We start from the raw sequence: 22,819 nt of genomic DNA, 5'->3' as shown, positions 1-22,819 counted from the left end.
TAAGGAAGTTCTACTCAGTAAGGAATTACTCAGATTTAGATGCAAAGGAACATGTGCTGAATTGAAAATTGGTTTAGGTAAGAGCAAGAGAATGTAAATGGATACAGTGATTATGAATCTGAGGAGAGTTGTTTATTTTGGCTGGATGCCTATGGTTCACACCTGGAATCTTCCTCAAGAAGCTTCAATCAAAGGATTGCCAGTGTGAAGCCAGCCTGAGCAGAAAAGTCCTTCAGACTCCAGCAAAAAGCTGTGCTGAAACCATGGCTCAGGCTGTACAGCACCAGACATGAGCAGGAATGTTCAGGGCATGAGGCCTTGAATTTAATCCCCAGCACCCCTTTCCCCAAAAGAGTATTACTGTAACTCTGTATCATTTTATCATATATTCAGAGTTTTCAAGAAAGAAAGCTGATTTCATTTCATATCAATCAGCAGAACTATGCAATATCAGAAGACCAGATTCAAAAAATATAATGTCACTGTGGCTATGTTTGTTTTCACAAATTTGAAACAGCAAGAGTCATATAGAAATGTCTCATTAAGCAAACATTATTATATTACTTTTCAAAATAAATAGATTTTGGGCATGGAGATTATTTAAAAGTATAAGCAGTTAATGTTTATAAGAGCCTCAGTAATTAAATTCCCAAACAATCTTCAACTTAGATGCTGAGGTATATCAAGTACTAAACTCATGAAATATATTTAAGGATTTGTTCTCTCAGAAATTGGCAGTCTAGTGATTCTTACTTTTCCAGTAGAAAGGAAACCAAGAGAGATGAAAAACCTCATCTTTTCTTTCTGAATGCTATGCTTCTTAAAGGCAGCTATTCTACCACTTGAGCCCTATCGGAACTTCTGACATTTTTTTTCCTGGTTAATTTGAGTCAAGAGTCTCATGGACTTTTCTGCCCAGGTTGATTTTTGAACCTTTATCCTCAGATCTCAGCCTTCCGTGTAGCTATGATCACAGACATGAGCCACCAGCACCTGGCTGGTGATTTTCTCCTTGTTCATCTTCCAAAACTCGGATGAAATTTAGTTTATAGTTAGTTTATAATTGTGTAGTCTTCTAGTAAGTAGGGATTTTAAAAACAAATTGAAGAAGATGCGGGGGGGCGTGGTGGGCATAGTTTCTTGTCATCCTTAGGTGCTGTTCTGAGGGTCATCCTTTATAGGCACACCCAGGTACTGTGAAAGGTTTGGGTCCTTTTATCCCTGCATCTTTACTATTGGCTTCTATGAGACAAGTTTCTTCAGGTCCAAATATAGATGCTGTGGGTTAATATATCACTTCCATGTTTCAGGCTGGAAGAAACAAAGGAATTAAAGGGCAAATAACTCATATTTCGAGAAGCTGTAACAGAAGCCTCATTAAGCAACTTTGGCTTTATCTTAGTCATCAGAATTAGTCATAAACTACCAGCATTACAAGGCAGACTGAAATGTGTGGCATTCCAAATCTTTTCCATGCTACCTTTCACAAATCTAAGATACGAACAGTAAAAAAAAAAAAAAGGTAGGCAAATAGCAATCTCTGCCACACCACTCTGTTTGTCCTGGGTAGCTTTTGTAGTCTCTGGATTGTCCCCCACTCAGACTTATTTTACAGGGCCAGAGCCCCCATCTCCTGCTGTTCTAAATTCTGGCTGTTTATAGTCAACAGTTGCTGCCATCTTCTCAGAAGAATGGTTCTCCAACAAAGGAGTCACATGAGTCAGAAATGTCTGCCAGGCCAACCCATTCCAACCCACTCCACATCCATTGGGTTACCTGCAGCCAATGCCTATCTGTACAAGGCCAATACACAGATATATTATTATTATTATTTTAACACTTCTTTATACTTCTTTGTCTAGTTCAACATTGAAGTCACATTTCCTCTATTGGATTAAAACAGCAAATGAGAAATGCTAGTAAGTAATGTGATTTCTATCATTTTTAGTTATGAATTTCGATGTAGACCTAAGGACAAAAAGAAATGGAAATAGTTGTACAATTTTCTTGCTCACCTTATTTTGATTTATCATTCTTAAACACTAACTAGCTAGTAATATACAGTTCATTCTTCCAAGCTTCCCTACTCAGATCCCTTTATCCAAAGAAAGAGGTTTTGTTGTTTGTTTAGTTTTGTTTTTGTATGAGTACTGTGGCTTGAACTGAGGGTCTTATACACTTGTTTTTTCTGCTCAAGGCTAGTGTTCTACCACTTGAGCCACACCTCCACTTCTGGCTTTTTGTTATTTAGTTGGAGATAAGAGTCTTATGGGGTCTGGGGATATAGCCTAGTGGCAAGAGTGCCTGCCTCGGATACACGAGGCCCTAGGTTCGATTCCCCAGCACCACATATACAGAAAACAGCCAGAAGCGGCGCTGTGGCTCAAGTGGCAGAGTGCTAGCCTTGAGCTGGAAGAAGCCAGGGACAGTGCTCAGGCCCTGAGTCCAAGGCCCAGGACTGGCCAAAAAAAAAAAAAAAAAAGAGTCTTATGGACTTCTAGATCTCAGATCTCAGCCTACTAGCATAGCAAAGACTACAAGCAGAAGCCACCTATACCTGACCTCCTCCTTTTATTTCTGTAGACACCTTTAGCAAATTTCAAATAATACCTTGGTATAACTAGCTAATTATAAGTGATTAGAACACCTTGTTTCACTTTTCTTAAGTTTTATATCAAGTTGTACTGTGTACTAAATTTCTGTGTAATAGAAAGCTTCAGTAGTCAGGTTCTGAATTTTGAAGATAGCAGTAGAATTGATAAGATATTCACTTTATATAAAGCAATTCCCAAATTATATTCTAAAATTATGTATACTCAATAAGTCTCGCTTTTGACAAATAAATTATCACACTAGACTATGTATTTGTTATAACAGGGTTGACTTTGCTTTTTTCTGAAAGGAAGTAGCTTTCTGCAATTATTCAAGTTTAATTTAATTTGTATAGTAAATTCAACTAGGAAAGACATACTGCCTGGATAAAAAAAATATATCTCACAAATCATTCTGCTAAGAGTCATAGGAAAATCTAGAATATGAATATGAGAGCCTATAGTATTTATTGATCTTATTTGTCCCTTCTTCCAAATAAGTACTATATGATTAATTAAGTTATATTGGAGGTTTGTTGTGAAAACTTTTGTAGCACTTGGTCACTTGACTTATCAGAAGATCCCTATCAGAACACAGAAACTTCTGCTGTCTTGTTTTAGTTTTGGAGGGACATTTTGATGTTGTTGTTGTTCTTCTTCTCTTTTCTTTTGACATTTTTGTACATTTAATTCTCCTCACTATTATTGACTAAATATATTCAAAATGATCTGAATCAATGGTAACATCTGAAACAAAATTAGGGAAGTGTGTGTCCTGATTGTGAAATTTCCTGGCAGTTGTACGCTCTTTCCTGCTGCTGATGGTTTTTTACTATCTTTTTATGATAAGCAGCTATACAGGTCTACTTCTGACAACTAATTCTGGGAAATAATTCAAAATTATTCAGCTTCAGTCAATGTTTACATCACAAAATGTGAAGTAAATGAAGTATTCTAAGAGATATGTTTATTAAACCGATTTACTTTTCAGAATTACTTTCAACTAATAAAGAAGCTTTTTAATTAATACTATTTTGTGTATCAACTATATTTAATTTTTTTTCCTATGACCCCAGTGACTTTCATATGAAGGGCAATAAATCACATTTTCTACAACTTTAAAGACACATAATGTCTTCTGATTTTTTAACCTAGAACTAAGTCCGCATGCACACATATATAGGTATACACATGTACATGCATATCTACATGTAATTTATTATAATTACTATAGAATCATTATAAAGCTCTCTGTGCCCTGGGCACTGTGTTTGCATACTTTGACTTTATCCTCATCCACTCAATTCAGTATGTATTAGGGTGATGGAAATTAAATCTTAGTGATTTTGTGTGTATGTTCAGGCCCTGGGCTGAAATCTGGATCTGGGTACTGTCCCATAACTTTTTGCTCTAAAGCAGTATTTCAGCACTTGAGCCACAGCCCCACTTCTGGCCTTTTGCTGGTTAGTTGGAGATGAGTCTCACGAATTTTTCTTCCTGATTTGGCTTTGAATGGTGGTCTTTAGATCTCAGCCTCCTGAGTAGCTAGGATTATAGATGTGAGCCATCTGTGCCCAGATGTTTCCTTCTGTTTCTAGTTGTTGTTTTTTAAGAACTTTCACTAGGGTCAATAAAAATTATAGCATGCAGTGCTAGCATGAAAAGAACAGGGTGCTTAGTGCAAGGTCTCTGGATAAATGGCTGGACAAGCAGCAATTATAATCACAGAATAGAAAGAAGAACTGCTCAGGGCTACAGTCAACGAGGTGTCAGGGCAAGGCTAAGTGCTGCTAGGAAACCATCCCAAGAAAAAGGCTTCCCTGCTCAGGGATGGGAAGCAAATGCACTGAGCAGCCCCAGAGGCTGGTGACAAATGCCAGTGTCTCTAAACAACAGTGGTGCCTTGACAGTGGTCAGGTTAGAGATTTCTACTCTCATAGAAGGATACATGGTATATGTCTGTGTGTGTGTGTGTGTGTGTGTGTGTGTGTTTGTGTGTGTGTGTTTGTGTGTGTGTGAAAGAGAGTGAGAGAGGAGGGAGAGAGAATTCTCAACATTTTTAATCATTTGTCTATACAATAAAAAGAATTGCTATCATAATTACATGTTGGATTTTTCACTCTCTTGTATATTTTAAAAATCAAAAAGAAACTCCTTAAAATCCTGCATGTCAAAGTGTATCTGGCATGCCTTCTGTGAAATGTAACCGTGACACTCTCCAGAAATAATGGCTGACACTGCTACCCTAGAGTTCAATTTATGGCCTTCCTGAAGTTCTGTGGAACAGTACAGCTGCCTCCTCCACATCCATTTATAGGACCTTTAGTCTTGTAGTGTCAAATGAGAAATGCCAACCCTGAAATGTGGTATATATTGGAAAGAACCAAACCTCTATCTCTCTCAGTTATCATCCTTCAGTGTTGGAAGTTTGAGAATAAATGCTAACACTGGAACTTTGTAAAGTAAAGATAATATACAAGAAAGAGAGTAGTATTTTTGAACTTGCTATATAGATCATGTCTCTGGGATAACTTAAAACAGAATCCAATAATCATTGAAAGCAAAGACCAGAGTTCTAGGTTCTATAGCTTTCCTTCCACAATTGCACAATCTTAACTGGCAATGAAAACATCCTGTCTATTGAATGAGAGGATTGTTCAAGTTCTGAACTGAAATAGAATTTACTCCATATTCTGGTGGAGTCAAAGTTAGTAGATGGTAAAGATCAAGTTAGGTTCCACCATGTTGTTGCAACAAATTATCTGACTCTAGGTAACTTGTGTATTTAAAGAAATATATTTCTTACAATGCTGGAGGATGGTAAATACAAGATAAAGGGGCTGGCACTCAGTATTTTCTGAGGACCTTCTACCTTCAATTGGCATATGAGCATAAGATCAAAAGGGGCCAATCACTGTGTGATTGCCTCTTTTCTAAAAGCTCAATCCCATTCACAAAGGAGGAGCCTCTGACCCAACCACTTCCTTGAAGGTCATGTCTTTTAATACTATTATTGCATTGGAGGCTAGTTTTCAGCAAATGTTTTCAGGGAATCGTTCATTCCATAGCATTTTTCCAGCCAGCTTGATTTCTAGACCTATATTGGTTTCCTTTCTGGGAACAAAATTGCAAAGGTCACTCATTCTTCTGAATATTTTAGGAATAAGCAGTTTTTATGTTTTTGAAGACTAAGCCAGATGGAAGATTTTTTTTTTTTTAGGCTAGAGATTCTTCAGATTTAGATGGCCAAGCTGGTAATAAAGAAAGCCCATAATATAAGTTATTTTTAGCCATTGGAATTCTAGGCCAGATCTGGAAACATCAGTGAGGAACTTTTGGAAAAATGTATATGAGCATTGTTATAAAGCCAAGGGCAAAAAGATAGAAAGGGATACAGAGTAAATAATAGATCATCAGATGGGCTAAGGAAAAATGTGTTCCAATTAATCTGAACCACACCTGGGGAAATGCAGTGAATGGTATTTACTACCCTGCCTCTCTTGTGGTGTTTAGCACCATTTTCTGTGGTTCTATCCTCCTACACCCTCTGCCAACATTCATGGTTGGACACATCCAAGTCAGAGTTGTTTTTATCCTGGGTTCCAGAATGTTTGGGAAAATTGAAAGAGAGAGAAGAAAAAGAGAAACCAAGGAATGAGAGTTTCATAATCCCTATCCCTTTAAATTGCCGTGTCCATGTGTGGTTGTGTACACAGATGCACACACTTTTACTTGATTGCTACATTGTTAAAGAGATAAACACACATCTAAAGACCCAAAATGAAATGATGAAGAGAGTCACCAGATGTCACTGCCTGTAGGGAACAGTCTTCAGAGATACCCTCCTCCCTCAACGTTGCACCTCCTCTGCACTGCTCGAAAGCAGAGTGCCAAGCAACTTTGGCCACGTTCCAATGGCAACTTCATAAAGTCGCCCTTGTGTTCCTCACAGCTTTCTCACCTTACCTGACCTGTGAGTGACTACAGCCTGCATGTCTGCCTTATATACTGTGAATCTGAGTGATGGAATCAGCCTGGGATTGCCAGTGTCCTTAATATACCTATTGTTAAGTGATAAACTCTAGCAAATATGAGTTGATCCACTAAAACCTGATGTGAAATGATATGTGACTCTTTCTACATTGTAGTTTGTGTGTATAAATCCATACTCAACTTTGTTTTGATTGTTTAATTAGTTAGTAGATTAAAAAGGCAAATAATTTCCAGGTATAACTATGTTATGAAAAAATAGTCTAGCTGGGCACCAGTGGCTCATGTCTGTAATCCGAGCTTCACAGGAGGCTGAGATCTGAGGATCACGGTTCAAAGTCAACCAGGGCAGGAAAGTCTGTGAGACTCTTAATCTCTAATTAACTACCAGAAAACTGGAAGTGTGCTGTGGCTCAAAGTGGTAGAGTACTAGCCTTGAACAAAATAACTCAGGGACGGTGCTCAGTCCTTGAGTTCAAGCCCCACAACCAACAAAAATAAAAACAGAGAAACAGATAGTCTAGCACAGGATTCCATTGGAAAAGTGAATTTTTATTCATGACCTTCATGTGATCCAATTGGAGAAAATAAATTGGGTTAACTCATTCAGTTTCGTTTAACTACTCTACTTCTAAAACAATCATGCCATTATGTCTGGTTCTGTTATTCAATCAAAATAACCAACATTAATGTAACCACTTCTACCTTAACTACTGAAAATGTCCATCAAAACTACTCAGAAGCTTTGTTTGCTATGACTCAACATAGTGAATTGCTCATTTTTATAAGGAAAACCTTAGAACCAGAAAAACACTGACATGGCTCAGAATATGAAATACAACAAGACTTCAGTGCACTAAAGAATGTGGAATATCCTTTACTATTGCAGCAAAAATAAGTCAACCCCCCAGATCTGACTAAAATCACATTTTTAAATCATTCTCCTGACTTCACAAATAATTATCTAGGTATCTATTAAGTGCAGATTGGCTGTTTCCTTAAAAAGTATATATTATGTGACAGCAGGTACTGAAACAAAAGGGTATATTATTTTACTTTATAAAATTTGGCTAAGAATTGCATATTTTCAAAATAAACTATAATGTTTCCCTTTATCCTTTGTTTCAGAAGACAATAGATGTGTATCTTCAAACGCAGGATCATGTGCAAGGTGCCTTGCGATGGGACCCGAATGTGGATGGTGTGTTCAAAAGGTGTGCCTTTTCTTTCTTTCTCATTTCCTTACATGTGACTTTCTCTCTAGCATGATTTCACTGCACTAGTATTCCATGCCTTAAAGGTGCATCAGGAAAAGGAGAGATAATCCTGAGCATCAGGAAATCATTTGGTTTGATGCTTGCAAGCAGCATATCTGGCTGGATACATAATCAAGAATAACTTTTTTTATAAGGAAAACTTTTTAAATACACTACAAGGCAGTTTATGTTTTCTTTCCAGCTATATAGAAAATTGGCAAGCACAGGTAGTAACTTTTCATAGTTCAATAGACTTTGCTGTAAAATTCTTGCTGCAGCCTGAGGCAGAGTTGGGTTATGCCCCTATACTTGTTTATTATAGAAAAACAAGATAGTTCATTGGTGCATTTTATAAACTTTTATTTAAAACACTTGAAGTTAAATGATCTCCATTTCTTAACATCCTGCATCAACTTGACCTGATCTTCACCATAAGAAAGTATACAATTACATTCTCTGAAATGGAAACTATTTCAGAAAGTGTTTATGACTCCAGATTTGTGTTTTTGAAGAGAAGCAAACTCTAATGACAAAATTCTTAGTAAAACATTCTTGGCTTTTCATTTATTTTTTGAGTTCTTAAAGAAAAGATCTTCAATCGGAGATACCTGTATTTGATACGTTTTACCAAAGAACCTTCTTCAAACTGTAGTTTCTTCTTTTATGATATTTCCTAGGTACTTTTATAGTTAGTTACGTAGCTCCTGCAAATTGGATCAGAGAGGTTTTTAAAGGCCCTTTGCTTGACATGGACATAAATCTCTAGGTTTTGTCTTTTCTGATTTAGCTCAATGATTGCACTCACCATCATATTTACACCCTCCCTTGTTCCTGCTTGTCTAATGCCTACTCAGGGAATAGAAAGAAACCTGAAAAGTAGCCAAGGAAAGGAGGCATTACTATTTTTAGGGAGCAAGTCAAGATAAAAACAAGGGAGAAATTCACCAAACAGGAGCTGTGACTAAAAGTCAATCTGAATAATAGAGTCTGAAATGCTCTGGCTGCACCAATGAGATCAGACGTCAGCCCTCATGACCAGTCAGCATCACAGAGAAGATCACAGTTTCTGGATCCAATTCCGTCAGGTCCTTAGAGCCAAAGACAAGACTTAACTCCATTCTTTGAGCATCTTTTAATTACAAATCTTGAATTTGGGGTTGGATTGTAGGTTTTACTATGAAAGAAATGTTTCATGACTTGCTATTTCTAGAACCTAAACCACTGTTCCATTGTTGCTTTAATGGGTCACTTGGTCCTGAGGTTTGTGCCAACCCAACCTTGGCTGCTGTATGCCTTAATGAAGGAAGTTTAGAAGAACTTTGAAAAGAGGCCACAGAAGCACATTAAGCAATCAACTGTTACGTCAGGATCCAGAGAGACCCCTTCTCTGTCTTTGTAATCCATACAAACTGTCAGAAAATTCATAGGCCTGAGAATAAGAGTCAGTCCTGCCACAAAAGGAGTGATTTGGGGTATTTAGAGGGATAGGTTACCGAGCAGAAGGGAGGGGTGGGGATGGTAGCTGCTGGGGAGTAGATATTTACCCATAGGTAAACCATTAACATATCAATGGTTGGCCATTTTCTTCACAGTGGACCTCAGGGAAATCCCTGAAAAACTCACTAAGCTATTCTTGTCTCAAAGTGCTACCGTTACTGTACACACTTCAATGTAGTATGTTTGAGGGTTTGAAAAATCAGGCTCTAAAGAGAAACAAAATGGGATTCAAGTCCTAATTCCATCAATTATCAACTTGGTAACTCTGGACATAATTCTTGATTCCTGTTTTTGTTTAGAGGAAAATATTAATGACACTTGCCTCACACTGTTGGGGAGATACAATGTGGGAAGTTCGTGCTACACAGGCATTGCTTAAAATATGAGAGTTTTAAGTGTGAAGTATTTAGGTAACAAGATGAAAGCCTGTCTTAATAACACAACCTCAGAGGACACACACAGTGCTTGGTATTGGTAGTGACCACATTGCTAACCAGAGGAGATGTCCATTCTCTCCCTGTGGCTGACCAGACACCACTGGGAGGCAAGCTGTATCCAGAAATATTGGAAAATCACCCATTATTCATTCAAAGATGTGACTAATGTCTCTGGTTTCTCAGGCAGCAAGGTTGGAGGGAAAAGGATGAGAACAATGTTTTCATCCTCATACTGAGAAAAAAAAGCCACGAATTAAGCTTGTTTGTATAAATTTGAAAGTTGATCAGAAATAAAAAATCAATTAAAATTTTTGTAGTTTCAAAGGGAGTCTCAGAACACAGCTATCTTAAAACATAACATGAAGGATATTCATTGTCTAAAGGAATGTGATAGAATTCTTCCACTTTCATACAAGTTGCCATTATAAAAGGAAAAAACCTCAGGCAGTAAGGCAGTGACTCAAGCCTGCAATCCTAACAATTCAGGAGGCTAAGACCTGAAGACCAAGGTTCAAAGCCTGGGCAGACAAATCTTTAAGACTCTTATTACCAATTAACTAGCTGAAACCCTGAAGTAGAAATGTTGCTCAAGTGGTAGAATGCAGCCCTCAGTGTTAAAAACAAAACAAAACAAAACAAAAGACAAAACACATGAGCAAGAACAAGAGGCCAAACCCCAGTACTAACACACACACACTCACACACAGACACACACACACAGACACACACACACACCTCAGACATAAGAGACTAAGTAGGGGGAACAAAAAAACAAAACAACAACACAGAAACACTTTGTTATATTTTTATACCCAGAGTATTATCTTAGAAGGATGAAAATAACAAGCCTGATGAAAGCCTGGCAGAGTAACTTCAGACCAGGGTTTTCATTTTCAATTGGTTTTAGATGCACAAAGTTGGCGTGTAAATTTGCTGGTGTTTTCCTTGTAGAAAAAAGTAAACCATAAGGATTAGAAGAAATTAAAATGACACAAAATACCCCAAATTAAAAGGGTGCGGTTTCAAATTGCTTTCTTTTATATGAAGTGGAAAGTAGGCCACAATAGGCACAGACAACATTCCATTCTTGATTTTGATGCCTTGCTCTTTTCTTCCCTTTTCAAATCTAATTGGCCAATTGGCAGTGTTTTCTTGCCCTTGTTTCACAGTGGGGTAAAAACAGCCACACTGATTCAGAAATTACAAAATAATTGAGAATATTTTGCCGATTTCAGCAAAACAATTTGACATTTAAAGGTCACGTGGCATTCATAGCTTGATGTACACTTACAGTAAAATTAACCACCATTCCTTTTTCTTCGTTTGTTACACAAATAACCGACTGGGAAAAAAATAGGGAGTTATTTGCCCCTTATTTTCTTTCTATGATTCAAAAATCTTGTTTTTTTTAACATCTGTAAAAATGTATATGGCCTTTTATGACATGTAATATTAGACAAGAATTGGCAAACAAGAACAGACATGAATTATGTACTGGCGGACACTTTCAGTGGCACTCAGACTTGGAAAAAGCAGGGTTTTTCACCTAGCCTAGGGTGCTCTGGGAATATGTGACACACATTATAGCCTAACATCATAAGCCACTTTTCCCTGGGGACCTATATACAATGTACCTCACCTTCAATATCTCCTAGTCTTACCATGGTCTTACATGGTTATGTAAGCAATTATGTTTCTGTCTCCATAATGCTCCAATGATAACCTGGAGATTTTGATTGGGAAGAAGGGCACATTCACTTTCACCTTTTAAGTATGCTTATAATTAAGTATTCAAGCAGAGCTATAGTAGAAATTCTGGAACCATGTCCAGTTTGCCCACTATTTGAGGCATTTCTACCATGAAGTCCTATTTATTGTAGCCATATCCAACTGATGGGTATTGGAAAGCTAAAAAGCTTCTAAATTTACCTAGTAACGTCTGAAATGATGTAGTAAAGTACTATTTGTTGTATCCTTAAATTCATATAATATGACCTGAACTCTCACTTTGAGATGGACACAAAGAAGAGTACACTTTCAGTCTTTATGGCCACATATTGTCTGGATGGTACATTTTTCTTTATACATCTTTTAAGATATTGGAGCATTTTGTTGGTGCTCAAATCATATAAAAACAGGCTTAGGACTCCATTTGTTTGATTTGACCTAGATTGCAAAGCCCTGTTCTAAACTGAGGAAAGAAGAAATTTTTTGTATGAATTTTTATGTCACCCATCATTATCTCATCTAATGACTCATCAGTGCCTGGGATATCCTAATGTACAATTAATTAGTGACCTCATCTTTAGCTTTCATGTCCAGTTAAACTCGATAATCTCCTATCACATAACCCAAAGACAATATGTCCTTCTCCTAAGTTTAAGTCCCATGATAATTATATTTGCTTGCTTACTGGGCGAATTCCTTAATGGTTTGTTGAGGTTCTGTTAAGGATACTAGTAAACCAATTCCACTTCATATCCCCAGCATCTATTGTCCCTGAGTAAATATTCAATCAATATTCTTTAGCTGAATGATTAATTAATTGGAATCCAATTCTCTGAATCACTTGAACAAAAGGAGGAATTGTTAAATGCTGGATCAAAACTGCCACTGTCAGGAAAATCATTGAGAAAATATTCAGTGCTTGTGTAAGTAAATATTCCATATTCTTTAGACCAGCATCACATATGATGACACATTACCATACTTTTCAATGACTTTTCACATCCACTTCTGGCATTTCACTAGGAAATTGCAGGTACAAGCCCCATTGATGGGTCAGACAGAACTGGCTTCGAGACTCTATCCATATCTATAAGCTTCTTGAGTAGGTAGGATTGCAGGCATGAGCCTCCAGTACCTTGTTACTTTTCAATAGTTTTCTATCCTTAGGAAAAAGCTTGAATAGTTAAATGAAAACCAGAAGTATTATTTTATTCTCAGCCAAAGTAATTTGAAATGTTAAGCTTATTCCATTAATTCCAAGCTAAATGATATTGAAATTTTAGATTGAGTTCAAAGTCAGTAGAATTTGAGCTGTAGCCTTCATATCTCCACCTCATAACACACACACACACACACACACACACACACACACACACACACACACTCAAATACTTCTTTGTTTTATCAAATTATTGACAGGCAATTTAGCATCTGAGAAATTAGGTGCTTTTGTGTTCTAAGAAATTTGATATCCAGTTTACAATTTCATGAATTTTCAGTTTTTAATTAAGCATGAAATTTCCAAGGATTCCTTCTCATATTACAAACAAAATAGTATATAATAAATATACCAGGGAAGTCCTTTGAGACATGAGGCTCACATTTGGAGCCAATGAATGGTCTACTTTGGCAAAAATTTCTTTTGGCTCTGTCATTCTAAAGTCAAATAGAAAGAATTACATTGGTGTAATTTTACAGTGATCAGTTAAGAGCATTTAAAGTTCTTGGTTTGAATTTCCTCTTTAATAATTCATTTTCTTCTTTTTAAATGAGATTTTGAAATTAAAGTTTTATTTATGACAAATTTAGGAACGTGTAGCTATTTTAAACAGTTTAGTGGTTTCTTCTGCACTGTAAATGGCTGCTTTGCAATATTTACTTTGAATGGCTTTCCTTTGGTGTTATCAGATAATATACACTAAAAACATGAGTGATTTTCCTTCTTTTAAACAGGATTTCATTTCAAGTGGATCAAGAAGTGAACGTTGTGATACAGTTTCCAATTTAATAAGCAAAGGCTGCTCAGCTGATTCTATAGAGAACCCATCTGTGCGTGTAATAGTAGAAAGTAAAAATGAAATAAACACTCAAGTGACTCCAGGAGAAGTGTCCATCCACCTGCGACCAGGTTTGGAGACTTGCAAATGAATTTGTGATGATTCTTACTTTGAAAGCACAGCTCCTATTAATTCTTTTGGATTTAATGTGATGTGACAGAAAGTATTGTAGTAGAAATCAGAGTGAGCACAGAATCAAGAAATCAGAATTCTTGTTTTTATAATGCTCATAGCTGGCTGTGTGACTTCACACATACTTCACACATGGCATTACAATTAAGTGTTCTGATCACAAAGCTGATCATACTCTTATGTCACTGTTTCCTGCTCTACTGCATTCCTGGGAGAAAGAGATCATGTTTTATTACACTTCCTCCATTGCCCAAGGGGCACTTATAGAGAACTCCTTTGGATGGTTTGTTGATATGAATTAAGCTACTTAGAGACACTGTAAAGAATTTTTAATCACAAAATTGTAATTCATGATTATCATAAGCATTTTCGGCAGGTTTTTTTGTTCTTGAGATCAATACTTACCTTTCCTCTAATACTTTTATGATATCCCCTTTTGTGTCATAGTGTGTCTCACAGCTTGAAACATGATAACATTTATTTGGAAAGCATGTATTTCCTCCAGGTCTAGAGAATTCCATTCTATAAACTAAATAAAACCATGTAAGTAAAGAATACACACATATATACCACTTCAGTTTAGGTGGGTTGGTTTAAAGCAGTATGATATTCTTGATAAGTTTCCTTTACATCATTGTGGGTGGTCTTGATTTGTCATTAGTTGTTGATTTTTTATTTTTTAAATAACCATTCTCCTCTTTTTATTCCAAGTGCTGGACTATTTCTCCCAGATTCTTTGATTACTAGAAAAACAAAATCCACTTTTTTCTTGGCCCTAGATATATTCTCAGCTTTGAATTAAAACTGTGCTTTTCACCAAATGAAATAATGTCCCAATCTGATATAGATAGGCATGACTAACAGTTGGAAAAGGAGACACAAAAATCAAAGTCATTAAGTTGATAAGATTGTAGATCTTGCCATTTTCTTTGCAAAACATTTAAAAATAAGATTAAAAATTAAAGATCAAAATAAAATTTCACTTCATTGAATTGTTTTTTTAAAGAGAGAGACAAATTGTAAGTTTAAAATCTGTCTATAAATTGGTACATGGATTGCATTTGAATTTACAGCCTTCTAATGTTATGGCTGTCCATCATATTAAATTATTCTTTATCTCTTTCTGATATTTTTCCTTGTGAATGTATGCTGGTACTGGAGCTCTAACTCAGAGCCTGGGCACTATCCCTGAGCTTTTTCATTGAAGGCCAAAGGCCAGTGCTCTACCACTTGAACTACATCTCGACTCTGTGTGTGTGTGTGTGTGTGTGTGTGTGTGTGTGTGTGTGTGTGTGTGTGTGTGTGTGTGTGTGTGTTTGAGGATAAGAGTCTCACGGACTTTCCTATCTGGGCCAGCTTCTAACTGAAATTCTCAGATCTCAGCATCCTGAGTAGCTAGATTAGGTGTGAGCCATTTGTGCTTAGCTCTATTATTCAAATTGGTGAATTATTCCAGTTTTCCAGCCTTCTTGAATCTTCCTGGGTTTTCTCCTAGACTATGCCTAAAATTCTTCACGTTTGAAATACATTTCCATGTTACCTGCACCACTTTAGTTTCTTGTCTACTGTTTTTCCACAAGAATCTTTGGGTCTCAATTAGGACCAGCACCCCCTTAAAGTATAAACATGGAACAGTAACATACATGCAACTCAGTTATACTTGGACTTCAGAGTTCAGTGTGTGCTCGGGCTCATGCAGTGCAACTTGAGGGCAGGTTGTTAATAGCATCGTCAATAAATGCCTCTTGCAGTCTTGCAGATAGGGATCTAGAGTTTAGAGGAACATCAGAGGCCTTTCGACTCTTCATTTTTCTTCCAACAGATTCTTCATATTAGGACTTTAAAAACACAGCTCTTAATTTGCAGAGGAAACAAATAGGAACTAAATAATAGAGCCATTAGACATAAGTGATACACTTAATGTTTGTTTCTTTTTTTCTGCTTGGCTGTCATAACCACATATCATATACTGGGTGCACAAACAATGGAAAAGTATTTATTCCCTCACTGTTCTAGAAAGTTTGTTGTAGCCATTCAAGTCTAAAAGGCTGGAGAATCCAAAATTAAGATGATGAGCAAATTTGGCTCCTGGTGTAGGCTCTTCTGTATTACAGATGGCCATCTGTGTTTTTGTTTTTGTTGTTGGGGCTTGGACTCAGCTCTTAGACATGTCCCTGAGCTTCTTTTGCAAAAGGCTAGCATTCTACCCTTGAGCCACAATTCCATTTCTGGGTTTTTGGTGGTTAATAGGAGAGATGAGTTTCACAAACTTTTCTGGTTGGGCTGGCTTCAAGATCCTGGCTGAGATCCTCAGGTCTCAGATCTTCACCTCCTAAATAGCTAGGATTACAGGCATAAGCCACCAGTAGCCAGCTTGCCCAAGGTTTTAATGTATCCTCACATGGGAGACAGAGACGAGAGAACCTTCAGTGTTGGTTCTAAGCAGACTACAAATTCCATACTGAGGACCTCACCCTCACAAAGTCATCTAAACTAATTGTCTCCCAAAGGCCTGATCTCCAAACACTGTCATGTTAGGGACAAGGCTTCAGCCCACAAAGGGGAGACAAATAATCCCTAGCACTTGATATATGAAGGATATATGTATATATATCAAAGTCCATGAAATATTTCGAGAAGTTAATCATAATTTAGACAATAAAATCCTGTTCCAAATAATGGAAATAGTTTTATAGGCAAACATCTTTGAGCACAGTGTAGTGATATTTAAAAATCAATATAATTAATAAATAAAAATATCAAATGAATGCAAAATTAACAAGTTTCCCCTGAATAATATTATTTTAATTTTTAAAATACACAGTTACAGTCATTAAGTAATAGTACTACTTTCAGAAGACATCAAAATATATAGGATATGATTGAAGGTGTTCTCACAAAAATTCAAAACCTCACGTTAATTTTTAAAATTGAATGGCTAAAGATGAACTAACATCCAAGCCAATATAAAGGAACATCAAAACAAAATAATTATCAAGTGGCTGGGAATATGGCCTAGTGGTAAAGTGCTTGCCTCGTATACATGAAGCCCTGGGTTCGATTCCTCAGCACCACATATACAGAAAAAAGCCGGAAGTGGCACTGTGGCTCAAGAGGTAGAGAGCTAGCCTTCAGCAAAAAGAAGCCAGGGCAGTCCTCAGGCCCTGAGTCCATGCCCCAGGACTGGCAACAAAAACAAAAACAAATAAACAAAATAATTATTAAGAAAACAAGGGGAAGCAGTTTGTAATATTTTAAGGACAACATCCTTATTGAAATACAAAATGAGAATACAAAATGGATGTATAAACCCAAGATTTATCTTTCACTATGAAAAGCTGGTTCTCCATAAAGCTCAGGAAAATAAATAGTTAGCAAATCTAATTAAAAGAAGGCACAAACAAAGCCTAGTTATGTAAACTGTAATCATAGAAACAAATCATGAAAAAAGGAACATCAAGAAACTATTAAGCCTAAAATACTATTATAAAAGGTTTAAATCTTGATTATCTTAGATAATTTTCTGTAAAAAATCTGCAAGTCTAAAATTGAGTGAAGAAAAGGAAGCATCTGAGGAAACCTAAAAATATATAAGAATCTAAAATATTATAAATGTTTATTATAGTAAAATTATAAACTCTCTTACAAAATAAAAGGTACTTCTTAAAGACATTAACCCTAAATGCTTTCATGGAATGAAACACTTCTTGCTCAAGTAGTCAAGGAACAAATTTTCCTCATGTTATGAATACTCTTTCAGAAGTTTAGGGGAGTCCTTGAAACTGTAATTGTTACAAGGCTGGTATAATTCTACTACAAAATCCTTAATTAAATTTTAAAAAATCAAATTAAACTTCCCATGCTAAGAACAGCATTACCAATGAAATGAGTTTAAGCGAGTATACCAAAGGTAATTGATTTGGAGGAATTGATTAATGTGTTTTAAATTATCTATTAACCAAAAATAGAAAAAGCACATTAGGAGCTTGATAGACACTGAAAATCACTCAATAAAATTTAATGCTCTTTACTGGAACTAACATTAAAGAATACTTCCTTACTTTATTTATTAAAATCCTAAATAAAAATGACTATGTACCAAAATCAAATAACTTACAACATTATGAAAAGATCAAGCAGTATTATCATTCTTCACCTACCTGAAAAATCCAAGGAAAGTAAAAATTATCTATTAATATTCTTTTGCCATGGCATTATTATTTTTACAATAGTCAAAAATCAGTGAATTTCAGCATGAAATACATGAGAATTAAGAGAATCATGTAAGGAATAGTTAAGGATAAAATACGTTTAGCCCTTAGTATTAACTTTGGTTTATTTGTAGATTATCACTTCATTCTTCTTTGATAAAAATCCATGACTATTAACACAGTATCCAGGAAGCACTGTTAATTTTTCATGGAATATTTTTATATGTTGGCAAGATTTGTTAAAGAATATTTGCAAGACTATGTTGGAAATTTTCTTCAACTGTTCAAGTCTTAAATTTAACCCTTTATAAAAGTAGTTATCAATCTCCTGAAAAGAATCATACTGATCCTACTTGATATTCTCTAAGAATAATCAAATTAAAATTGAAGGAAAATAGAAAATATTTCTCTAATTTTGACTCCAAATATCATGTACCACATAAAGATTAGAATAGTCTATACTTGACTACTTTAAGAAAATATCACATACTTGATTCATTTTAATCTTTCAAGGGAAAATTCCTTTAATATAGTATAATTGAATTTAAATCCCTTTCAACTATGCCTTATTTTTCCTTAATTTTTAATTGAAAAATGGAAACTTGAATTCCCTCCAATGTATGGCAGACTGCCATTCTACGTTCTCCAAATTTCAGAAATATAATGGATCTGTACTTTCCACCAATCACATGGCAAAGGGCTGGGAGCTATCCTGATCAAATATAAGGAATATAAATTGGCTTCTATTCCTTAATGCATGCAGAACATTTTTTTCAATTTTCTTAGTGTCCTGACATGTTTGTTGTAGCCAGAACATCAAAGATAACATTATTAACTTTCCTCCAATATCTTTTTCCTCATTCTGTGTCACAGGCTCATTTCTTTTCTTTGAAGTTAATTGAAGGAAATAAGAACTTGACCCTTTATAATCACAAAAGACATGAAAAGACAGCTTTTCTAGAGTTAACAACACAAGTGGCATCTTGAACATTTTAGGGCCCGATGATGCTCTTTCCTGACCCCTCCATTGAACTCAAAGCCACAACTAGTGCTCTGCCACTTGAACTACACCCCCAGTCTCTTCAAGAGCCTCTAAATTCTCCCTACACTGTGAGGAAGTTGTATTTTCTGGGCCTTTTGAAATGCTGACTCAAAATGTATCTAAAGTATTTGTGAATGACTGCACATGGGCTCAACACAGAGGCTTCAGAGGCAAAAACACAGCTCTTTACACTAATGTTGCTTCGCAATCTACCAGTAGTGATGGGAATAATTACTAATACATTAGATATTTACTGTGTACCAAATACAGTGCTAAATTTTCCACAATTTCCAATTTTGGCAGCTTTCAGCTACAAAAAGCAGATATAGATGCCCTATCTGGAATCTTATAATTACAGGGTAAGCATTATAATGGTGGTATGATCTAGTTGCCATGGCAACACAAAGGAGGCTACTCAGCCTGGTCCAGGGAGGAGCAGATTACTGAGCAGTGTCTTGAAGTAGTAATTACACCAAGAAAGGGAGGTTAAGATACCACAGGAAGTGAGAAGAACATAAGCAAGGCATAGCAGTATGTATTTGTGGAGTATATGTGGGGAATTACAAGCAGTGTGTTTTGCTAGAGCTTAGACAGAGTCAAGATGATGAGTCACTTGTATCTGCTATGTGTAGCCACCTGTGCTCAACTTGAGCATTAGCCACCTGACAGAGAGCTGCTTTCTCTGAAGCAGAGAAAGACATCAATTTTGAATTTTAGCAGGATGTACTCAGTGGTGTCGTGATTGCAGGGAAGTAAGATTATAGTTCAAAACAGATTGAGAGACTATGGAAATGATCCAGGCAAAAGCCAAAGAAGGCTGGAACCAGAAGAGACACGTGTCCGTTGTGTGGCATAACTGGGAAGGTGCATTTGAAATTTTTTAACTTAATCAGACATAAGAAATTGAGTAGTACAGCCTGTAATCCTGGCTACTCTGGAGTCTGAGGAACATCTGTAGTTTAGTTTTAGTTTATCTCCAATAAATTACATAGAAAAAGTGGCCCTGTTACTCAAGTGGTAGAGTGCTAGCCTTGAGCACAAAGAGACTTAGGGATAGGGCCCAGGCACTAAGTTCATGTTCCAAGACCCACAAGAGAAAAAGAAAGAAAAATAAATACATTGGGTAAAAATTTAATCTGTAATATTATCAACTCTTAAACTTTTAATGTGTCAAAGTAGTGCTATAAGATTAAACCTATATTGATTCTGCCTTCTGTTCAGAAATTCTACATCCGTCTGGGTATTGCAGTTGCAGTATATGGTTGCAATCCTAGCTCTCAGATGGCCTGAAAGAAGGAAAGGAGGGAGGAAGAGGGAGAGGGAAGGAAGAAAGGAGGGAGGGGGAAAGCAAGATGTTTAAAGAAAAACATAGCAAGGAGGAAATGTTATGGTCAGCCTCAAATTATAGTGAATTGTAACTATTTTCCTCACAGTCTACACTAGTCATCAGTTGTGTTTCATGGTAGGAATGGTCTGTTGCATGTGGGGAAGCAAAAGATGTAAAGTTGCTAAGAAAATGAAATTTAAATCCCATGAGAAAAGGAAAACCAGGTGTTCTTGCATTCAGGAGAACCTGACAATGTTTTAAATATATTCACACAAACAAACCCAAATAGATTCTTCACATTTACCTGAATGCTATTAAAAAAAAAAGATGTATTTTCATCATGGTAATCAAGGATACAAAAAATAAAACAAATGAGTGTTCTCTAAAAAAAATTAAACCACATCATTCTTATTCTATAAAATAACTTGTGATTTTCAGAGATTAGTAAAAAAGACAGCAGAAAGGAAACAGATGCTAGCTGCTCATGCCTGTAATGCCTGGACGCTGAGATCTAAGGGTTATGGTTCAAAGACAGCCTGGGCAGGAAAGGCCATGAGACTCTTACCTTTAGAAAACCAGCAAAAAGCTGGAAGTGGTTCTAGTAGTAGAGCAGGAGCCTTGAGCAAAAAGGCAAAGTGACAGTGCCCAGGCCCCTAGTTTATCTTAATTTAAGCCTATTCCTAGCACAAAAAGAAAAAAGAAGAAAAAATAACAAGATACCAGATATGTAACTAAAGAAATCATTTCCCTTTACCTCCAAACTCCTAAAGTACTCATCACAGGTTTATAACTAAAAGAAGTGGGATAGGATACACAGGCCAAGTTTATCTTTACTTACAGAGAAAATACAATTGAATATAACTTTAATCATGGCTGATACTTTGAAAAGTACAGATAGCTTTAAAGTAATCAAAATGCACTGGTCATAGGTTTAGTAGTCCAATAAAATAAGCTCACAGTTCTTCTGAAGAAAGAGCCCAGCTTCATATCTACAATGAAAAGTAACATAATGATAGGTAATATAATTTATTAGATAAAATTGCCTTATAAATAAATCAACTTATCACTGAAAAGGAAAAATATGTAGAAGAAAGGTTATACTTGTACAAAGGATGATCAAGAATAGAGAATACTCATTCCCTGTCCTTCTGCAATGTTTTCAGTCTTTTTGTTCTAAATTCCTGGATATATTCCTGAAAGCAGGCAGAGTTCAGCAGTCTCTTGGGACAGCTCTGCTCTCATTTTCAAGTGGCCACATGCCCACTCTAGTTTCTACTGCAACAATCATGGAACCACTGATGGAAAACAAAGACCTCAGAAGGGATCATAACACGTCTTTAATTAAATAATGTCCAATATATGAGTCCATGTTCACAATCGTTCCAAATCATGTCTCTGCGCCTTGTCCAGTATAGTTAATAAGTGGTTCTATAATGTGTTTATATAAGAACTTAAGGTATTCGAATAAAAACAAAACTCTAAAATATCCCTGATTATAGCAAGGAAACCTCACAGCATTATAACACTACTGAAAACTGGAGCTCAGAAACTAAATTTGTTCCTTAAGTCAGAATGCAAACATATCCAACACCCAGAACTTTATTATTATTACCTTTTAGTCATTGTACAAAGGAGTTCCCATTTAACAAGAGTTATGAAAGTGCATTTTGATCAGTGTCAGCCATTTCAACATTCTCCTCCATTCCTCCTCTACCTGCCCAGCTTTCAGTCTTCTAATTCTGTAGCATATGCACCAGATTCTTGTCTAGCCTCAAATTATCAACTTCGGATCTACTTTATCTTAGCGGGACTCTCAGTGTAAGGGTGGAACTGAGATCTTTTGGAACTTAAACTCAGGGGCTGACACTTCCACTTGTTTTTTTCCAGTCCTGGCTGGTGTTCCACCACTTAAACTATACCTCCGCTCCCAGCTTTCTGCTAGTTATTTTGAGATAGAGTCTAGTGGAGTTATCTGCCTGGGATTATGCTCTGAATCTTGATGCTCAAATCTCAGCCCCCTGAGTAGCTAGAATTATAGATATGAACCATCAGGACAGTGAAGCTGGGCTTTTCTTCATCTAAATTTCATGCTTTGTTTGATTGGACTAGTAGAGTTCCCTCAAGATTCTGACAGTTTTCAATTTCATAGCAAGGCTGAATGTATGTTATTTTTTAAAGATCTTTGCAGTAATAGAATATATAATGTGATCATAATACTGGCTCCATAGCAACTCCAATTTTAAAATCGAACCAATTCTAAACCTAGTAAGGGCCCTAAAACAAATTATGTCCCAACAACTGAGGATATTCTCCAATGCAAAAACAATTTCCAAACGTTCACAGAGTATGGATGATATTTTAGAAGAATATTGTTTTTTTACAACTAATTTATTCCAGATTTGTAAAATCTATGGTTACAACCAAACTTTTCCTTCTTTTTCTGTTTTTAGCATCCAAGACATTGTTTGTATCACTAATTGCCTGACAATGGTCATTACTTGGTCATTAATGCCCCATAATGGTTATTAAGGAATCCAGTGTAATGAAATCC

General features: G+C 36.2%; 1 protein-coding gene and 1 long non-coding RNA gene across 3 annotated transcripts in view; one reads left to right on the top strand and one right to left on the bottom strand.

Annotated features, from left to right (window-relative positions):
* Itgb8 (integrin subunit beta 8) overlaps nucleotides 1-22,819 on the top strand; it is an 83,857-nt gene that overhangs the window by 20,314 nt on the left and 40,724 nt on the right. Inside the window, exons 2-3 of one of the 2 annotated variants that reach the window (XM_048339720.1) lie at nucleotides 7,713-7,795; nucleotides 13,453-13,627. In XM_048339720.1, the coding sequence (XP_048195677.1) occupies nucleotides 7,713-7,795; nucleotides 13,453-13,627 (258 nt within the window). Of the gene's footprint in view, nucleotides 1-7,709; nucleotides 7,796-13,452; nucleotides 13,628-22,819 lie in introns of both variants that reach the window. The other variant, XM_048339719.1, reaches the window with a different exon arrangement.
* LOC125346837 lies at nucleotides 15,373-15,859 on the bottom strand. The gene is made up of 2 exons (XR_007210042.1): nucleotides 15,659-15,859; nucleotides 15,373-15,626 (listed from the first exon to the last, which is right to left on the bottom strand). It is a non-coding gene; the product is annotated as an uncharacterized LOC125346837 (long non-coding RNA).

Source organism: Perognathus longimembris, chromosome 2, assembly GCF_023159225.1.
Source record: "Perognathus longimembris pacificus isolate PPM17 chromosome 2, ASM2315922v1, whole genome shotgun sequence".
Lineage (NCBI taxonomy): Eukaryota > Metazoa > Chordata > Mammalia > Rodentia > Heteromyidae > Perognathus > Perognathus longimembris.
This window is presented reverse-complemented; position numbering and strand designations above follow the sequence as displayed.